The following is a 15,955-nucleotide window of genomic DNA, read 5'->3' as shown; positions in this document are numbered from 1 at the left end:
TATGCTGATCAAGATATGTGTCTATTTTTTTGAAGAATGTATGTTGTCCACTATACAGTCCTACATCCATGCCCAAGAAAGTGAAAATTTCATATCTTCTCTCATTTATAAAATTATAAAATGGTTAAGAAGGGCTATAAATCTGTCATTTCATACTGATAAGGTGACCGATAATATTCCTCAACAAACAAATGTTTAAAACACAACATTCTTAAACTTTAAAAGTTTTAGGAAAATGCACAGGCATACATCGGGTTAATTTGAAAATATGGTGTTTTTTTCTTGTGCAGGAGATAAGTTCACTTTTTATTGAAAATAATTTTGATGCAAATTCTTGGGCTTAGATGTCAGACTGTAGGTGTCTTTATATGGTTTTTGTATCATTTGGTTGCTGTTTCATAGATACTTTACCTAGGGGGAGGACAGGGGGGTACCCGTCTCCCTTCTCCCACCCCTCTTCTCCTTTCTCCTACCCCCGTTCTCCTTTCTCCCATTAGAATAAAACATCTCCTTTTGAGAAATTTTTTCTTGAAATATTAGAAAAAAATTTAAAAGGAGAGATATTTTATTTTTTCTCCTTTCTCCAACTTTTTCTCCTTTCTCCCAGCCTTCTTCTCCTTTCTCCTACCCCCTTTCTCCTTTCTCCCACCCCCTTTCTCCTTTATCCTACCCCCTTTCTCCCTGTCTCCCTTACCCCTGTCCTCCCCCTCTTTACCAAACAACTCTTTGAATCATATGAACTAAAAGCTGCTGTTTATTAGGACTTATTGTCTGCATTTCTATTAACATTGTTTTGTTAGTTCTTTGTTCAGTAAAAGGATCTCTTAGCTATATGAAAATGAATATTTGTATATCTTGTATGATGCTTTCATACTCCGAGGCCAGACAGGCTTCCATAATAATCAGGTCCTCTAGTTCTCTAGTCTTTTGATTATGTTATTGATGGTAGCTGTATAGTTGAAGTATTCCCCACATTACCTATTATTCCTTCATGCCTGGTGTTAGTTTCTCCTTTTTCAATGAATAACTAGTTTTCAGATTTGATAAATACACTACATAAATAATGAATTACATGCCATGTGGGTAATACATCAATATCAGTAACCCAACAACACAATCAAACATAAGATATCTAGATGAAAATTTTCTGACGTAATTTTTTTTCTTCAAATCCTTAGTGCTGATTATTGTTGTAATTGGAATACAAAATGAAAAGGATGAGAATTTGTCAAACTAGCCACTCTTTTTCACAAAAAAAACTTATGATTAAAATTGATTTTAAGTTATACTGAAATGTGTATGACTTAGAAGTATTTTTACTTAAAAAATTTTCCATTGTGAGAAATCAAAATTAATTTTACACTTTCCAATGGTAAGTTCTAGGGAATACTTTGTTCAAACCTAATATTGAGACCACATATGTATCATATAAATCTAACATTGAGTCTACATGTTTATCATGATACCCAGTATTAAAGACTATATATCTATCAGCTTACTTCAAAGCCTCAAATTAATAGGATTTTTTTTTTCAAGTGATACAACTCTGTTATTATCTACTAAAATATACAAGTATACATCATGAAACAAGATTATTGGAAAATCCCATCACATCTATGGTAACTCTCTGATGTATTGCTGTTCTTAAAATTGATCTTTAATGATAACAGAACAATATGGCAATACTTTACAATTGATTTAAATCATATCACCTTATATACCAGCTTTGAATTATGTAATTCAAATCTTACCAACTTTCAATTTTTCAAACGATAACAAAACATTTGGAGACTTAACAATACTGCTATGAAATACTTGAATATGAATCATAAATGAAGCTATTGTATGCTAAGAGTATTTGGAGTTTAAAGATCTATTAAATACCAAATATGTAATTCAATTACAATTCTAAATGCACTGTAATAACTGAAGGTGTAGTTATCTGAGAGCTTTGAGAATGTGTCTGGGAGATCTAGACGTAACGTCATTATTGCTGTAAATGGGCTGTCTATTAACAAGTGGATACCAAATAAAAAGAAAATATAGATTTTATATAAAAGTAAATGGGTGGAGAAAAATTACATTGTAATGCTAACACTTGAGATTTAATGTGAAAATTAACCAAACAAACATTTATCAACTAACATAGGTTAAACAGTTTATGCTTACATTTGGAAGCTATTTAAATGAATCAATTCTTAAATTTATAAAAAAAAAAAAAAAAGGACATATAAGGATAGGGTTATGTTTCTATATATGATGTATGGTAGTTAGCTGCAGAATCTTAGCTCTTAGGTCCTTATGATATTTTTTGATAATTTTGGGACCATAGATCTGCAGCTATAGAGTAAAATTGAGAATGGAAATGCAGAATGTGTCAAAGAGACAACAACCTGATCAACGAGCAGATAACAGCTGAAGGCCACCAATGGGCCTTCAATGCAGCGCGAAAATCACACATCCAGAGGCGGGTTCAGCTTTTGTGTGTGACTAAGTATGCTTCACTTGCAATCTTATTTCCTTATTTTAAGTTTTTAACTAATTCTCATATGAGATCTGTGGTATTTCTGTCATAAATCAGCAAATACAGTAAACACAAAACAAAATCAGAAAAAAACTTTTCAGCACATTCATATTTAGATAATGAAAAAGATATACTGTTGAATCATTATTATTGTTGTTGGATACCATTTGACATGGATTTTGTGGTTACAGGTGAAATTAAAAATGTTCAAGAAATTACAAATTTTCTATAGGCTTTTGTGCAAACTTCAGCAAAACCATGAAATTATAAATCCATGAACTTGTAAGTTTTCCTAAATCCACAAAAATTGGTACCAACGAAAATAATTTAATCCACAGTATATGATAGTTGTTTTGCTATGAGAAACTCATAAAAACTTTCTCCTTAAAAAACACAACTGGTGGTTCACAAAGAATGCCATTGCATTTCTCATATTTCTTCAAGTTTCTTCAAAATTCAGTCTGGAGGGGTTGTGAAAATAGAGAGTTAATAGATAAAGAAATAAATACCTACTAGTGAGGGGTATCAGTATATAATGATCCTATTGAGATTTAATGTGAAAATTGAGGATTCTTGTTAAGTTAGAGATCAAATTCTACATTTCAGAAATCACATAAGCAATAATGTGGCAAAGGTATTCCCTAAACTTAAGAGCAAAATTGTATCCATTAAAAACAGTACAAAAATAATACTACACACTTCATATAAATGGTTAAAATATCCTTGCTAAATCTCATTATAAAGACAACCTTGGAAAATGGAATATCAAATTCCTTTAACAGCAGTCCTAACAAATAAAAAAATTTAATATATAGTTCAATATTCTCTTTGAAGCGTTTCTATTAAACGTTAATGGTGCCTATTAAATAAGAATTTAAAATTTTAATTTTATAAACCATTGAACTGTGGTACTGATTTTTTTTTTTATCATGTTTGAATATCAATAAGTACTTGCTGAGAAAGAGTTAATATAAAATACTTTCAATTAAATAAGTATGTAAATAAAATGGGAAATCCAAGGTATAAACAATCGACATAGTGAATCAGAATGGGAATTTGTCTTGAGCTGATAAATACAGAGATCAATTGGTATAAAACTTGTCTAGGTCTAACCTCCCACTTAAATAAAAAAACCATCTCAGCACTAGCTAAAATTAAAAACTTTAAAACATCTCATCAAAAAGTTGACAATGACAATACTCAACATTTATCCCACATCTGGTCTGTTTATTTCGATTTTGATTTTCAATGTATAAAAGCTTTGGTACAAATGTACTACAAAACCTGAAAGAATGCATATGGTTCATTAATTCTAATAATGCTGGAATTTTTTGGTTGGGAGGAAAAAGGGGTGGATATTTGCTACAGACAAGACCTTTCTGCATTGAAGTTGAACTACTTAGTCAACTATTGGATTTAATGATTGGCATATTGGTACAACCTCTTAGTCAACACCATGAACACCTTACAAATTATTTCATTATAACATAGATATAAGAAGATGTGGTATGAGTGCTAATGAGACAACTCTCTCATCCAAGTCACAATTTGTAAAAATGAATCATTATAGGTCAAAGTACTGCCTTCAACACAGAGCCTTGCCTCACACTGAACAACAAGCTATAAAGGCCCCGAAAAATTGAAACCATTCAAATGGGAAACATTTTCTTTTGATTTAGTTTTTAGAGAATTTTTTCCTTCAGTTCAGGGCTTAAGTACAACTAAGTTCCTCATAATGAAAGACTAATCCACAAAAGACAAATTAAATAGATCATGGTCACAAGATACATTTGCTTCTGATTAAGCGTTTCTTATTAAAATCAAATTGACCTTTTTCACTTAAAAAAAAAAGTATTTTCCATTCCAATTACTAGGGGTCAGATCAAACATTTACAAGTGTCTGTGCTACCAAAGCATTGTTTAATAAATATTTACAGTAACACATTTTATTAATTCAGCCAAGTAACTGCAGGAAAAAATTGATACTTATTTTTATCTTTACATTTAGTCATTGCAATTGCCCATAGTAAGGATACTCTGTGTGTAAGGTATATATGCTTATTTTTTTGAACTAACTGGTGGTGTTTAATGACCTTGACTGGCTGGAAAGCCCTCGATAGGTATTTATTTTGGAACTACCAATTCTAATGATAATATCGGATAACAATGCATTAAAAACTGGCCAAGTATTGGATTCTAGAGTAAATTGTTTATAGTATTACCAACAAAACAAAAGTAATGTTATTTCTATTACTTATTGTACATGTATGTATTAGGTTCCATTAAGTCAAACATTAGGTCTATATATATATATATAATCAATACTAATACTGACCGATGAACTGTCCTGTATGACATGCAGTGGGATTAACTGTGGATTCATTATTATTCGTTGGATACCAATTTTCATGGATTTTGTGGCTATGGGTGAACCAGGAAATTAAATGTTCAACGAATGACAAATTTCAAAGGGTTGTATGCAGACATTGGACAAAACTTCGAAATCAAATATCCAGGAACAAGTTTTTCTCAATCCACAAAAAATTGGTACCAATGAAAATAAATGAATCCACAGTATGATAAACATGAATGGATGCTAAAAAATTTCTGATAGTATCAACTTTCTTATTATGTTGGCACTTCTTGTGTCCAGCAACTAGGATTACTTACTAAATAATGGTCTGATGAAATACTTTTTGACGTGTGTTTTGGCGCCATTGACTGGCTTGTGATAGCTCTTTGCTTTTGCTGCAGTGGACTTTCATTTCTATTTCTAGGTAATTTTGCAGAATAGCTCCTGTAATGAAAAATTTACAAGAGTTAATTACATTTCATGAAACAACCAGTGATATCACAGAAGACTCAGCTTTTTTTTTAAATTTTTTATAACGACATTTCTGTTATATAATATAGAAAAAAATAATAAACCCAACAGCATAAAAACTCCTTTGACTGTCTCAGTAACATGTTTAGGTAAAAAAATCACTAAAATAAACATGTTAATGACAGTCCTTGAATATATACATTTCTTTACAAATCAAGATAAAGTGTGAATCATTAGCAAAAAGGGGATAACCTTGTCCTTGAAGAACAAATCTTTTAAATATATACTCAAAGAAAACAAAAATAAGATTTTAATGACAAGATAGATAAGATCAGAGTAAATAATGCCCTGATTTAGATACCAACTAAGTTGTTTATATAAGTCATTTAAAATACCAAACCAATATAGGTAAACTAAGTATGTTATGTATAATCAGGTGTTAACAGTTAACCTGTTCAGGTATCCACCCTTAATGTCATAAGTTAAAGGTCAAAAGTCGTCTTATGAGATCATGTCAGTATAGGGACTAAACAAAACTGACATGTCAGCAAGGACCATGTTTACACATTTTTGTCTGAGGCACAGAAACATTTTAATAAATACTTATGCAAACAAAACAAAACAAGCAATAATGGAGAATTGTCTCAATGGCACTCATACCACATCTTCTTATTTCTATGTACCCAGGGGTCTGTTCATTTTGGTGAATTTCGTGTTCCTAGCAAAACATGTAATTTTGTTCTTATAAAATTTCTTTTTTTCAATCAATTCCAATGCTGTTGTATATCAGCATTCTCAAATCTTATTTCAATGGAGAATAGGCCTAGTAGCCGCCCTACACCATGTCCTGGTATATTTTGCTCACGTTACATGTCTAAGTTTGTGATGAGGTCAGTTTAAGGGGAAACACTTATGATAGGTCAATGGTATTATGTATGCAGTTGCATAAGCAAAGGCATTTCTTATTTCAATGGCAAATATTTGGCCTGTTCTTTTTTAAAAGATACAATTCAGTGACTTGAATGTTTAGCATAGTTTACATGTTTTAAAAGTATTACCATAGTAATTTTATAATTACATGCACATTTATTCTATCAAAATAACATAAAGGCATGACAATGCTCTGTGCCAAAAGTTTATTCAAATTGGGAGCAACAGTTACAGATACATGGTGAAGTGTATTTAGAAAATTTGATCAGACAGTTTATTTTGACACCAGTAAAAATTCATATCATATTTTCTACCTAGATATCAAATTTTGGTGAAATCTGAGAACTTTGAATGATTATGTAGTTTGTCAAAGATTGGCTGACAAATAATTAATTTTGACACAGTAATTAATTATGGATATCATGTTCTGCATAGATATTAAATTTCGTTCAATCCAATTGCAAGCTTTTTGGATATTACAATTCGAAAATGGCAGCCAAAATTGTATACCAGTCCTACTCAAACTTAAAGAGAAATAGCAGACAGGCTGTTAGAATCAAATCCTTGAAGCTGGCATAATTAAAGAACCTAAGTGAGCGCGCTCACAAACCCCACTCCCCCACTGGACAAATAAAATAACTGTAAGGAAAAAAAATTGTATCATAATTTCCTGTCGATATTCATATCTACATAGTGTATTCTTATTATCGGTAAAGTTTCATGAAATTCTGTAGTGTGGTTTCAGAGGAGATGCGATGACAAATTGTTGCAGTACTTTATTGAAGCAAATAAGTCCAAATAACTCCTAGAAAAAAATGATTCCTAATTTCCTGTCAATATGCACATTTACATAGTATGTCCTAATTATCTAAAATGGTTTCATGAAATTCTGTTGTGAGGTTTTAGAGGAATTATGATGACAAAAACAGGACTGACGGATGGTCAAAAACATTATACCCTCCGCAACTGCATTGCGTGGGGTATAATAAAACTAGTATTTCATGTTAAACAGACACTCACTCTGTCACAATCATAACCATTATAAACTTTCAATAAATTGATCAAGAATCCCAGTCTGTACCAACCTGCACTACTGCATAGCTGTTTTAGGGTTTGTCTGAGTTGTTTTACCAAAAGAAATTTGAATTTTTCTACTATATATATTCAACCAAAAAATTCTTAAATTTCTGTCTGATGATTTTTTTTTGTCTGACATTTTGTTGGTCAGACAGTTTGGAATGCTCTAGAATCCCACCAGAAAATTTTATATTTATGCAACAATTTGTAATGAAAGCTTCCAGGACACTTCAAAATCCCTTCATGGTGCAAGGACTTTAAAATTCAACATATTTATCACTTTTTATTCTACAGAAAGAAGTTCAGTCTTTTGTTTTGTTTGTTTTGATTTGTTTGTGTTTAATGCCAGTTTCATCACTCTTGACAGTATATCATGGCAGCTGGTTTTATTTTTGTAGAAAGCTCACGTGGAGAGAACCAACAACCTTCAACAGGAAAACAAGTAATCCTTGTCAAGTAGATCAGAATCAAACACACCTCACCACAAGCTAGGTACAAATTATAACAGTAATTTGAAAGTTGACAATCTAGCAATCACTTCAGTCTTGGTATTATAAGATCTTATAAGCCATGACATTTACATAGAAAATACCAGTAACATAAAAATTGTAAAGCCATATGGCTGTTAAATAGACAAAGTACAAAACATCAAAGTTTGACAGGAGTTTAAAGGTAATTCCCAGACAATCTAAATTTAAAAAAATTATTCAGTGTTTATCATGGACAAAGGAAGTTAATTAAATAATTTTTTAGTGTATTCAAACTAATTGGTTTATTCCCAATGTTTACAGATTACTATCGTAAAATCACTGTTATCTGACTCCGATTATTTATATAAAAGGTCTTGATGATTAAAAAAAAAACAAAAAAAAAACTGAATGGGTTATACATATATGTCAATTGGTATATATTAAGTCACATGGTTTGCTTTGGTTTCATATCAAACTTTAAAAAAATTATTTTGCTTTAGAGATTATATTTCATTCAATCACATGGAAATTATAGTTCTTTGTAATACAACAAAGACAACTTTCAGTTTGTAGTTTTATTATGAATCTTTTTATTGCAAGAAAACTATATGAAAGTAAATCTGAATGTCACAAAATTGTCTTTTTACATCAAAAATCCATGATTTTCAAATACTTCGTTCCATATATTGTTCAGTGGCTACTGGTAAATTTGCTTTCAATGTATACTTGTGGCCCTCTTTTCACCATGCTATTGATATTTGATTCATAAAATGTTACAATATACCAGGATTTGTATGTGAAGCCTATACTATAGGGACATTACAAATCCTTGCAATATATAAAGTGATTAAAATAATATACAAAAGGAATTGTACTTGACTAATATTTTAAAATTCTTATTCTAAAGTACAGACTGCCTCTTTCAACAAGAGCATTAAATTTCTTTTTAACCTTTTATTTCTATGTTAAGTTAACATTGCCAAAAAACACCAAAAGAAAATAAGATTACAACCTATTCTCCAAATAGCATGACTTTAACAATTATATTAATTCTGTTTTTCAATACCCCATGTTATAATCAGTTAAACCATTTATAATTATTCTTCCCTTACATGCTTCATACATTAAAAAGAACTACTTAACAATTAAGAATGGTGTTAGATTTCTTTTTTCATAAATATCTGTAAAATATTCTCATGTTATAAATGATAAAAATTATAACTTACATTATGTAAATGTTAATCCTATCTATTTACAGCGTATGTAAACAAGCCTCATAGTCACAAGCATGGGGGATATTAGAAGTCGGTTTAATACGACTGCTGCCAATAAGCCTCGGCCAGACAATGGTAAATGTTTGAATTTAAAATACCAATAAGAAATTTAAATGGCTTTTTAACAGATGTAAAGCAGATATAAATGTTGATCAATTTTTCAATATATATTGCAATGACTTAAGTCATTAATCGTGAAGGGAAAAAAAGTCACAGATAAAATAACTCCAATTAATTTTTTTTCAAACTTATTGACATTGATCGTTGATACACGAAAAAGCACTCATGAAAAAGTTTCTTGCACAATATAGGTAACAAGATATCTTGCACCATTGCTGAATATTTGAACACCAACATGAGAAAGACATTAAGTAATGATAATTCATTTTCCCCCCCAAAAAAATAATTTATAAAAATGTTGAATAAAATAAATTAACTTAAAATAACTAAATTACAAACTTGAATTGCAAATAATTTGTAAAACAATTGCAGGTAATGGTTTAAATGCAAAAAATGACATAAACTAAAATTTGCTTGCATAATAATCTATAAATTTCCATACTGTATGAATAAGAAAAAAAGATGTGGTATATTTCCCAATGAGCCAACTTATAATCCACTGAGATTCAAATGCTGGGAGTTAATACACTTTTGTATTAAAGTCCTTATTAACCTGTTGAAAAGTATAAATGGCTGGTAGGGTTTTATATGTTTCAGAGCACCAAAAAAATGCACAACAAAGGGTTATTTCCTAAAAAATTGGTGAATAGTATCTATCATAGAATATCAATTGCTCAATTTACAAACTTGTTAATCATATTATTCTCATGTCCACAGGTCACTTCTCAGTTATTGCAGCCATATTGAATAGGGGTAGAATTTAGGGATAGAGGTGAGAAAAGAATTAAAGTACCATAAATCCTATGCATGTTTTTAGATAACTGTTCTGTTTCAAAGTTTTTCCATATTTTTCACCTCCATTATGAAAATCTGCCCCTTATTCAATATGGCTGCACTAACTGTAAAAGGGTCTATTTGAACCATTATTTGTACAATAGCAACATAACATAGGGTTCAGGGGCAGATCCAGCCATTTTAAAAAAGAGGGGTTCTTAACCCAGGACAAAAAGGGGGGGGGGGGTGTTTCAACTATATGTCCCCATTCAAATGCATTGATGGTACAAAAAAAGGGGGGTTCCAACCCCGGAACCCTCCCCCCTGGATCCACCACTGGGGTTTAATTGGAGGTTCAATTACTATATTAATTGATTGTCCTTTGCTGAAGGTCAAGTGGCAAATATTTCATACATATTTAAGGACAATATAATGATAATGAATAGCAATAATGATTTTTTTTTTAAACAAACTAGGTAAAATCAATTATAGAACTGAAATATGTCCAATTAAAATCAGTTAATACATAATAATGAACAATTATTGTGAAGCAAAAGCACAATAAGCATTCACTGAGAGAGAAGATGAATAAATTAAATTACTGTAAGTCTCACAAACTTTAAGTTGGTAAAGTTCCATGAAAAACCCTTCTAAATGTTGAGATGATTTGTTATTGGAAAACATTCACATACACAGGTCACCATATTTGTTTAAACCACTATCAGGGCATTGAGACTACAATGAACTTTCAGTTTTAGGTCAAAATTAAAGGGGAGACAATTACGCAAAGAATAAATTATCAGTGCCTTTCTTCAAGCTTTCATATGCCTGTATAAAAAGCTTATGCATTGAACTAAAAATTCTTAATGATTGTGAAAGTGACATGTTCACCCCAGTTTAGAAGGATAACAAGGAAACTGAAAAAGGCCAGTGGCTGAAACATCTCAAAAATGGTTTAATTATATAACAAGGATGTTAAAACTTTCAGCAGATTAGCTTTTGCCATGTAACATTATTACAATTACTTTAAATTTTCAAAATATCCTGTCTTTCCTCCAATCAGAGGCAAATGTAACGACCTATAAAATCTTGGTAAATTTTTAACACTTAACTTACAATCTTACCAAACAAACCCGAACTTGACATTTAAACATCGTCTTTGAATCAAGGACATACTTCAAAGCCAGATATAAACAGTTGGACTTACCCTTGTGTTAAGAAGGTCTTCTCTGGTCCATAATAGTTGTCAGGCGATGATGTATTATCAACCTTTTAAAGAAAAATACCAGTATACAAGGACATTAAAGATCACATTCAAATGTAAACACTACTACTGCTCAGTGTCAGAATCATGTTTTTACTTTTTTTTTCTGAATTGAGTTATTTTGTTCCATTTTACTATATTAAGTTTGTTTTGATGTATGCATTGTTTCTTATTTTCAATTTGTTTTATTATATATTTGTTATGTGTGTGTGTGTGTGTGTGTGTGTGTGTGTAGGAAAAAGGGGGGGGGGGGTAAAATTCTTAAAATAATACAAAAGAGTTGGCACAAATAAGGTACTAGTATTCTCTTCTGACATTATCTGTGATTGATTTTAATTTTAGTATTTGATTTTAAGATTGTGTACCTTGAGAAATGCCAGTTTTAACTTCATTCAATTTCAAATTTCCACTTAAAACATTATCAAGAGAATCAAATTAAAAATGGTGCAGTTTTTCTCAACAGCAAATAATGATACAGAAGATCGTCCTGAACATGCATGAAATATTTGCCACTGGACATTAAGCAACCAACAATCAATCAATCAATCAATGATGTAGAAGGGGGGAAAGAAAGAAAAGTTTATGGCCCAACATTTAACTTCATTTCCTTTTTAGTTTTTGAATGCTGTCAAGCATTTTTTAAATCTAACACTAAAAGGCCAAATAAAAATATATGTGTGGTTCCAGTAACCCCACCGTCCCTACTTTTTCGGCTTAAAAATAGCCTACCCTAAAGATTTTATTGATTTTATTGTCATTTTTCATTAAGCACTGTTAAAGTCAGAATGTTGCTCCCATAGACTCAATGTAAAAAAAAACCTAAAATAAAAAAAAATCCCTACCTACCTACCCTAACTTTTTTTCAGATGTAACTGGAACCACACATACTTTTTTATTTGGCCTAAGGTATGGGGAAAATTTGGGCGTCAGAAATTTTTTTGGTCATCTGCTTGACCCATTATTTCTAACATTGAATTGGAAACCCAAACCCCTTTTAGAAGTTGAATGATCATCCCTTTATTTCATACTTACCAAGTCTGTAAGTTTTGCTGGATGTGAATGACTTCCACTGTAGACATGATTGGATTTTCTCATTGGCACTCCTCGTGGACTCAGTACAAATGATTTAGAATGGACAGAATTGTATGCGGGGTAAGTAAGAGGGATTCCATTTCTGTCTACTACTCGCAGGGTTTCTAGACCTGGATACACTACTTTCTTGAAAACTCTCTCTGTAGCCCGAACATCTACCATTAAAAATTCGCTATGAATCCACAAAATTATCTAATTGTTTATATACTGTACATTTTTTGTATCTTACATAAAAAGTTGAATTCTCAAAGATTAGGAATAACCCAATGCCCTTGAAGCAAATTTCTTATAAAATGTTGAATTTCATTTTTATGAGCATTCCTTCCTCCATACACAATCTTTTTTAATTCTGCATATTGTATCAAAATCTTTTCAATATGGATTTAAAATCAATCTAATAACATAAACACAAAAATGATGAATAAAATATTCATGCATTTATGCATGGACAAATAAATGTTTAGGAATTTTCAATTCTCATGTAGTTTATGAAGGTTGAAGGCTATGTTTACATAAATAAATAAGTATTTCAGGTAGAGAAGACAAAGCAGAATCTTTCTAAGATGACATGAAATAAATCGAAAAGAAATACACATATCATGATCTATAGTTGTTAATTTCTGTGTCATTTTGGTCTCTTGAGCATAGTTGTCTCATTGGCAATCATACCACATCTTCTTTTTATATCATGCAAGGAATAAGTTAGAGCTTACCATTTGAAATTAGTTAAGACTGAATTCAAAGAAAATTTGAAAATTCATAAAAAAGTAAAAATGTTTCAAAACTTAAGACTGAATTCAAAGAAAATTTGAAAATTCATAAAAAAGTAAAAATGTTTCAAAACTTGTTAAATTTGTATGATCCTAATGTTATGCAGAAAGATATTGTTAAGACTAAGATTGTGTACGTGTCTTATCAGTTTTTTGTTCATCCTAATGTTGGAATGGACTGATAAAAAATCATAAGATAATATACATATAAAGGAATGAAGATTTCAATTTGAATTTTAACTTTTACAGTTTGTTTTTAATGTACACTACTGTACACCAAGACAGTTAAACTCCAAAATATTTGTTGAAGAGCCTTAAAGTTTAGAGGTCAGTAGCGAGAATTGCTACGCATACATTGTCGTGATTGTAGTTAGTAAATAATCTTTGACAAATTATAACTACTTATTTTTAAAAACATGAAATCCCAAAGTAGTGAAATATATTGTATATGTACTGTAAACATGGTAAATTCAGAAATTATTGCGTGCATTTATTAATAATTGTGATTTTGTCATTTTTGACTGAAATACGAATTTAATTTTTACTATTTTGAGAAAAATTCTGGTTAATTCATACAAAGTATTTCAAAATGCGAGTTTAAATTATTGCGTTTACAACTCTGTTGCATTTTTCGCAATAATAAAAACCTCGCATTAATTTCTGAATTTACAGTACATGTTTGTAGGTTAGGTAAAGTCTAATGACAATCAGGAAAAATTCCTATTGAAGCAGATCTTTAAAAGAATCTTTTTAATTTTTTGGAACATTTTTCTGGAGATTTTTAATTTGGCATTTTTTTTTTTGGCAATTTGTCTGACTTTACTGTGAATTCAAATGACTGAGTGTTGCTCTTCACCTTATATTGTAGTTCATTCAAAATTCTGACCAAATATCAATTTAATTGTTTTATTAAATCAAATTGTTCATCTGGTCAGAAATTTTAAACCACTTACTGTAGAAAACCACATTATTACGTTACGTGCATGCATGTGCTAACTTCTGGTTTTGAAGAAATAGTAATAAGATATCCTGCCATTTGGTTTTTTGAAACAAGAATGTGTCTACAGCACATCGATGTCCCATTCGCACCATCATTTTCCATGTTCAGTGAACCTTGAAATTGGGGACAAAAAACACTAATTTGGTATTAAAATTATAAAGATCATATCATAGAGAACATGTGTACTAATTAAGTTTCAAGTTTATGGACTAAAAATTCAGCTTCAGCAAAAACTACCTTCACCAAAAAACTTTATCCTAAAGAAGGACAGACGAAAGAACTGACACACAGAGCGAAAAAACATAATGCCCTTAGGTGAGGCATAAAAAAAACCCAGAACCTTAGTATTTTAAAACTGTTTTTATAATTTAAATTATGTCAGATTTCTGGTGACACCAAACAAAAGATTATGCTTTTATGACTATTTATGCTGAATCAAAAAAGCATTAAAGACTAGCATATATGTACATGTAGAATCAAAATAAAAAAGCATTGAAATTCAAAAGTTTACGCTTTTCAAATTTATATCATGTACGATAATGTCAGACGACGTTTAAACAGTTTATTTTAAAATTAACTTTAAGATAAGTTTTTTGACATTTACATCTACCTAACTCACTATAAATAACAAGTTTTAAGCGATAGTATTGTATAAATCACTCTAGTGAAATGAAGCAGATATAAAAACAAAATGAAAACTATCACATAGAATACCACCTTCTATTATTTTGCTTGAAAGGAATTGTTCATATGTATCCATGTTGAAATAAATATATTTATTTATCGCTCCAAGTGCGTTAAATATTTAATTTAAAAACCAAGATTTGTGACATTTCATTTTGTTGAGATAAAAATCTAATAAACCTTTATTTCAGATACTTGTCAAAATTATTGAATAATACATCCAATTTACACATTTATTTAAATTTCAAATAATTTTAAATCGATTTGGTGTAACTTGTACAAGTGATCACAAGTCAAAAACCTTTTTAAATCCTCTAATTCAATGATTAAAGTCTAAATTTCGTCTGCAAGTTACCTATCAATATTTAAAAAAAAAAATCCCATTTTTATGAATTTATGCCAAATTATGGTCTTACCACTGTTCCGTTGTGTTTCCATAACATCTCGTGAATTTATCTGAAAAAGGTACAAAATAAAACAGCCTTGTTACAAAAGCATTCACATTTTTACTATAATGGATTAAATGAAAGGCTAACAAATCTGAACAATGCCGCGGAAAGCCATGTGTTTATAAGTGACGTCACTGTAACTAAGTTGAAAGTGAATATCCGGTAACTTTCACTTTCACTTTGACCTAACACGTGTATGTTTCGTAAAGATAAATAAACAGTTATCAGAGCAAATAATAATAATAATTTTATAATTTAACATGCCGGTAGCTGTCTGTTCGATATTATTTGATTAAAAACAGGAAAACATTAAATAATTTTCATTTTTTTTCAGTATATTTGGAATCTGTAATAAGGGTTTGGATGGGGTTAAATGATAAAAGAATAATGCCCTTAAAAAAATCAAGATTAGAGAATAACATTAAACAAGCAAAAAAAAAAGAAGATTAGAGAAAAAAGGGGTTAATTTTTTGAAGATAAGAGAAAAAAGGGGTTAATTTTTTGAAGATTAGAGAAAAAAGGGGTAAAGATTAAATGTTTACAGAATAACAGACCCCCCCCCCCCCCCCCCCCCCCAATTCAGACCCTCTGTAATAGGAAACATATAAAATCAAATAATTATGATATAATTGCCAGTGAGACAACTATCTGAACAGAAATTTCAAAACTAAAATGAACAATAAAATTGAGAATGGAAATGGGG

The 15,955-nt window shown here is 30.4% G+C and overlaps 1 protein-coding gene across 3 annotated transcripts in view; it reads right to left on the bottom strand.

The window, feature by feature from the left end:
* LOC139525476 (probable serine/threonine-protein kinase kinX) overlaps positions 1-15,399 on the bottom strand; it is a 29,305-nt gene extending 13,906 nt beyond the window's left edge. Inside the window, exons 1-4 of one of the 3 annotated variants that reach the window (XM_071320849.1) lie at positions 15,220-15,399; positions 12,290-12,504; positions 11,201-11,262; positions 5,195-5,321 (exon numbers count right to left, since the gene is read on the bottom strand). In XM_071320849.1, the coding sequence (XP_071176950.1) occupies positions 5,195-5,321; positions 11,201-11,262; positions 12,290-12,504; positions 15,220-15,241 (426 nt within the window). In that variant the 5' untranslated portion in view covers positions 15,242-15,399. Of the gene's footprint in view, positions 1-5,194; positions 5,322-9,051; positions 9,138-11,200; positions 11,263-12,289; positions 12,505-15,219 lie in introns of those variants that run through there. The other 2 variants (XM_071320847.1, XM_071320848.1) reach the window with 2 other exon arrangements.
* Positions 15,400-15,955: the final 556 nt, after the last annotated feature.

This window comes from Mytilus edulis, chromosome 5 (genome assembly GCF_963676685.1).
Source record: "Mytilus edulis chromosome 5, xbMytEdul2.2, whole genome shotgun sequence".
Lineage (NCBI taxonomy): Eukaryota > Metazoa > Mollusca > Bivalvia > Mytilida > Mytilidae > Mytilus > Mytilus edulis.
The sequence above is the reverse complement of the archived record's forward strand: the minus strand, read 5'-3'. Positions and strand labels throughout refer to the sequence as shown.